General features: G+C 48.4%; 1 protein-coding gene across 7 annotated transcripts in view; it reads right to left on the bottom strand.

The window, feature by feature from the left end:
* Ablim1 (actin binding LIM protein 1) overlaps nucleotides 1–6,000 on the bottom strand; it is a 289,746-nt gene that overhangs the window by 40,751 nt on the left and 242,995 nt on the right. For 6 of the 7 annotated variants that reach the window (XM_026781437.1, XM_013348149.2, XM_005352537.3 and 3 more), the window contains one exon: nucleotides 3,333–3,391. In XM_026781437.1, the coding sequence (XP_026637238.1) occupies nucleotides 3,333–3,391 (59 nt within the window). Of the gene's footprint in view, nucleotides 1–1,412; nucleotides 1,497–3,332; nucleotides 3,392–6,000 lie in introns of all 7 variants that reach the window. The other variant, XM_026781439.1, reaches the window with a different exon arrangement.

The raw sequence follows: 6,000 nt of genomic DNA on the forward strand, positions 1-6,000 counted from the left end.
TGCTGGTGGCCTTCACTTTGTGGGTGACGGGACTTAGGGTTTGGTCTCTAAAGGGGGTCTGTCCACTTTCAACTTCTCTCAAATCGTTTAAAGCAAGAACATGGTGTTTGTAAAGCTTGCCATACTTAGTGAGGGTCCGGAAGGCTCAGGACGAAGGCGGAGGAACAAAGACCAAACAAGTGCCGGGTCACAGCAGAGATGTGGGAATGTGTCAGCTCACACCAGACAGTTCTGAAAAGCTGCCTGTGGTTTCACGGACCAAGGCTCCACTGATTTCTCCAGGACACTCACAGGATGTGAAAGTGGCCTGGGACTTAACACCAAGTCTGCTCCTGTTCTTCCTCATTCCAAGGAGGGTCTCATGAGCAGTTAACACTCTGGTAACCTTAGTGTCTCTCTCAGCTCTCACTGTCCACTTGAGGCAGACTGGAAAGACACAGCTAACAGGCTTACAGCAGTCTGGGTTTCCCATCTCACCAAAGGGCAGCTGGGGATGTCACCTAGGTGTAAGGGGCTCTGTGTCAGTGTACCCAGAAAAGTAAGAGTTTATGAGGTCATCTCTCACAGGAATTCCTGGGTACACCTGTGAGAGATTGGGCAGCTCTGGCTCCTGCAGGGTGCGCTGGCTTTCCCACCCCCAGGTACTGCTTGCTGCCTTTGGCCTCACTAACTCTGCCCTCCTCTGGCGTTCCCAAGAACACGATTCATATGACCTATGTCCTGTGATGCATTTTGGGTCCATTTTACCATGATCCATCTGTCTTTTCTATCCCTACAAAGCTGGATATATAGCTTCCTGTCAGCACCACCCAGAAAGCATGGGAAATATTTGTTCAGTGAACAAATGTGGGAACGCGAGACCAATCAGCAGCTTCGCTTGTGCTAGCTCTAATCAAAACATCAGTTCAGACATTGCTCGGAAGGAAAGACATCATCAGAGAAAAGAAAAACAAAACAAAAAAACCAATGGAGCCAGGGTATTAGGTGCACTCATGGGGTGAAGGAAGCTGCCACCACTACAGGAGCAGAGGAAGGTGGCAAAAGCAGCCAGAAGTGGGAGATGGGAGGGGTAGGGAGGAAGGGGGAGGGGGAGATGGAAGGGGTAGGGAGGAGGGGGAGGGGGAGATGGAAGGGGTAGGGAGAAGGGGGAGGTAGGAGATGGAAGGGGTAGGGAGGAGGAAGGAGGTAGGAGATGGACGGGGTAGGGAGGAGGGGGGAGGTAGGAAATGGAAGGGGTAGGGAGGAGGGGGGAGGGGGGAAGGGAAGGGGGGGGGGAGGAGGGGGAGGGGGAGATGGAAGGGGTAGGGAGGAGGGGGAGGGGGAGATGGAAGGGTTAGGGAAGAGGAAGGGAAGCAACAGAAGCCTGGGCCTAGGGCAGCTGCTCTAAGCCTTGGCCCCCACACAGCGCCAACCTGTAGAGCTGGGGACCGTCCTGTGCGACGAATCAGACTTTTGGGATAAAAGAAATCAGATGGAGAACGCTGAATGTTTGGTGGCTGCCATGAAACATGAGAGAAAAGAAGAATAAATAACAAAATAGCCCCATTCGGAAATACCGTGAAGAAATAAGCAGAGAGACTGTAGGAAAACAGAGAGTTAACAGTGCCTGGCACCGAGATACAGACCGAGATATGGGTCACGTCAGCAATCAGCTGGGCCCATATTGAAGCACAGCCCATTCATCTACTATATATTTATCTGCATTATGTTCTCCTCATTGAGTCCTTACACTTATTTTGACACCCTTGTGCTCACGGTACAAAGACAAGAAGCCTCAAGAGGGACCATAAGGCTGTTGCTACAAACGCCCCATGAGTTCTTAAATGCCAAGAATGTGCTTCACTCTGGGGTTACCCAAAGAGTCTTCAAACATTTTCATTTTGTCATGGAAACTGCTCTAATCTGACATGTGGGAAAAGGCCTGGAAATCTTGGCTCAACAAGTGTGCACAGACACACCCTTAAAGAGCTCTGGATCGGTTCCTCTGCTGCAGACCGACTCCCCTCTAAGGCCAGCATCAGCCTGCACCCAAACTCAGGGCCAAAACCACTTCCCTCTGAGGTGAAGCCCACCCCTTACTACTGTGTTTCCGGGAGACAGTGAGCTAGAGCCATCCTACCGCCCAAGGAGGGCATTGTGGAGAAGAGCTCTAAAATTTTCCAGAAAGCACACAAAAGCAACAAAACAAGAAGAAACTCCTCTCGGCCAGAATGAGCAAACTATTCCACTAGTTTCCCGATAAGCTTTCTAGGGAGTTCCACTGAGATATGTTTGAGTTTGTCTTGTTTTATAATCATCTTAAAGGTTCTGTGAACTCCAGGTATTCTTACAGAGAAAATCTGCATATTCCATTCCATCTGGCCGCATTATCAATCCTCTTCATTTCCCTCCCCCCCCAAGATGTCATCAGCCGTGAAGTTAAAAAAAAAGATTCTTTAGAAAACAAAAAAGCTCCTCTAGCCGGGCGGTGGTGGCGCACGCCTTTAATCCCAGCACTCGGGAGGCAGAGGCAGGCGGATCTCTGTGAGTTCGAGACCAGCCTGGTCTACAGAGCTAGTTCCAGGACAGGCTCCAAAGCCACAGAGAAACCCTGTCTCGAAAAAAAAAAAAAAAAAAAAAAAAAAAAAAAAAAAGCTCCTCTGAAGAGAGGGTAAGAACGATGGGCTGCTTGGGTGGTTTGTGGGCAGGAGTTCCAATCAGTCCGCAATTTTACTTTCTTAGGGCAAAAGGGTCCACAGGCACCAGCTCTAACGCTCTGGGAAGGTAGCTGTTGCCCAAACACCCGTGCCTCCTCCAAATTAGAAGTTCAGCCTGCCTGGTGGATGGATGAACTTTGGGGCCACTAGCTGTGTGCTAAACTGAGGCAGGGGAAAAATCACCCCAACATTGGCTGACAATCCCTCTGCTGCCCCTGTAACATCACACATTACCCTCTCCCCTTTCGGAGATAGAGGCTGCTGTTTTGAACATGGATTTCAGAAGTCAGCAAAGCACAGCAGAGCTGGGCAATCAGCACAGAGTCTGGGGTAAAGTAGTGTCTCAGAGACTCGCCGCGGCTGCCCCAGGAAGCTTTCTCCCCAGTTGGACTGTTCCTATGGACGTTTTCCTAAAGTGCTGACCGGCAAGACAAGGCTGGTGGAGCCCAACACAAGCACTAAGACCAGCAATTTCGTTTACAATGGGAGGGAGCCCTCTTAGCCAAGTAGCCTTTGACCTTGGGTTTTCTATAAGGAAAATAAAGTCTATGAAAAGTCCTTTCCCCAAAAAGCACAGGAACTAGCGAGCACATGGCAGTGGTGTCCAGAGCACCCTGGCTCTGACCGCTTCCTTACCCGCAGCTTCTCCTCTGTCTTGGCGGACTGCTTACAGTCGGGATGCCACACGGTAGAACCTGGAAAGACAATGGACCGCAGAGAATGAAGGAAGTGGAAAGAAGGCACAGTTCTGTTGAGCAGACTTTCCAGAGGGGCTCAGACCCCTCTATCCCCAGAGCAGGACCCTGAAGTCAACTCTAGTCTCTGGGTGATTTGGGGCTTGCTCTACAAAACACACAATGTTGGACCACAGAGCTGGGCCTGAGAGCAGTCTAACGTAAGAGATGTTTTGCTTTATACCGGTTAGTTTGCTTTTTAAAATATATATAATTATATTAAATTATATAGTAAATACATTAATTACACACTATATAAAATATTATATAATAAAAATATTTTTAATTATATATTATCAATATAATAAATAATATATATTTTTTAAATATATATAATTATTCTTTAAAAGTAACACACGAGGAGGGCGGTGATGGCCCACACCTTTAATTCCTGTACTCGGGAGGCAGTGGCAGGCAGATCTCTGAGTTTGAGGCCAGCCTGGTTTATAGAGTGAGTTCCAGGACAGCCAGGGCTACACAGAGAAACCCTGTCTCCAACCCCCACCCCCAAGCCCCAAGAAGGAACACATGCATGCTTACTACTAGTTCCATTTAGTTTCAGAATTTACACCTATGCTTACATAATTTCACAACATCCAAGCCCTTAATCAAGAGCAGTCAGCTTAATCCCAGCACTCGGGAGGCAGAGGCAGGCGGATCTCTGTGAGTTCGAGACCAGCCTGGTCTACACAGCTAGTTCCAGGACAGGCTCCAAAGCCACAGAGAAACCCTGTCTCGAAAAACCAAAAAAAAAAAAAAAAAAAAAAAAAAAAAGAGCAGTCAGACAAGATAGACTACGTCCAGGCGTAAAACCTCAATTTTTTATTCACTCATCCACGCCTACAGTTACCCACGCTTAGATGAGAAACCAACTGACAGTGTTGAGTTAGTTTGTAATCCTCCCCCCCCTTTTTTTTGAGACAAGGCTTCTCTGTAGCTCTGGTGCCTGTCCTGGAACTAGCTAGCTCTTGTAGACCAGGCTAGCCTTGAACTCACAGAGATCTGCCAGCCTCTGCCCCCCCCCCCATGCTGGGATTAAAGGCGTGCACCGCCACCGCCCCGGCACAAAACCTCAACTTTTTAATTGCCTAAAATGATAAACAAAACCCCTTTGATTTAAACTCATCAAGTCATTATCTGGTGGCATTTCCTGCTCCTTCTCCATTTTCTGGGTGGCATTTCCTGCTCCTGCTCCATTATCTGAGTGGCATTTCCTGCTCCTGCTCCATTATCTGAGTGGCATTTCCTGCTCCTGCTCCATTATCTGAGTGGCATTTCCTGCTCCTGCTCCAGGATCCCCAATTCGTAGACTGTGAAGAAGTTCCACGGGTAACACAGATATCATAAAGTCCTTATCCAACCTCCAGCTCCTGCCATATGATTGTGTATGGCTAGGTATGCACTAGGTGTCATGTACACACATGTATGACTAGGAGAGAGGATGATATGTATATCCTGTGTCCACATATGGATTTCTTCAGACATTTGGAGGGACTAAGAATACAGATCCCTTGGAAAGACTTAAGCTGGCGAAATTACTAGATGGAAATTGCAACACCAGTCTTTGTGTATATGCGGAATCTGCTCAGCTTCGCCTCTCAAGCAGCAACCGTGTGTACCGGAAACCACCAAATTATCTTGAATAATCTTGACTTCTGTCTCAGTTAGGGTTTCTATTGTAAAGAGGCACCATGACCATGACAGCTCTTATAAAGGAAAACATTCAATTGAGTTCAGAGACTAAGTCCTTTATCATCATGGTGGCATGCAGGCAGATGTGGTGCTGAGAGAGCATCATCTTGCACAGCAACAGGAAGTGGTCTGAGATGCTGGGTGTGGCTTGAGCAGATATGGGACCTCAAAGCCCAGAATGTGACTGGGACAGCATCAGATGCAGAGGAAAATGAAGCTCATTCTCCAGGATACACCAAGAGGGCAGGCAGCGGGGAACACAGCTCCACTCCAGAGCAGACCGAGAACCACCCTGGGGTTCGGAGTGCAGCTCCTTTGGGAAGTGAATGTATCTGTGCACGGCTTGAACCCTATTTTGCATCTGGACCCAAAGTGAACACCCAGAGCCACACCACAGCCTGTGCTTCTTCACCCTAGCAGACACAGCTGCCATGTACTTGGGAGCATGTGAGGGTCACACTAACATCTAAAACCAGGCCCAGAGAGTCACTGAGAACTAATCAGCCCTCTGCTTGCAAAAGATGCAAAGTGACACCTGCCCATAGCCATTGCAGATGTACGACTAGGCCCTGGGAAAATGTGTCCTGTCAAGTCCCCACAGACCAAATGCCACCTGTCACTTGCCACTTTCAACACTCAGGGGTGTGTGTCACCACAATTTTTCAGAGCAATCAGGCTAAACCTGACAAGGCCTGAGCTGACAGTTTCTAGACTCTCAAGTAGTTTTAAAGGAGACAGTCAAGGCTGTGTTTCTGCGGAGACAGTAGTCAAGGCTGTGTTTCAGCAGAGACAGTAGTCAAGACCGTTTCAGGAGACAGTAGTCAAGGCTGTGTTTCAGGAGACAGTAGTCAAGGCTGTGTTTCAGGAGACAGTAGTCA

Source organism: Microtus ochrogaster, chromosome 8, assembly GCF_000317375.1.
Source record: "Microtus ochrogaster isolate Prairie Vole_2 chromosome 8, MicOch1.0, whole genome shotgun sequence".
In the NCBI taxonomy this organism is placed as follows: Eukaryota; Metazoa; Chordata; class Mammalia; order Rodentia; family Cricetidae; genus Microtus; species Microtus ochrogaster.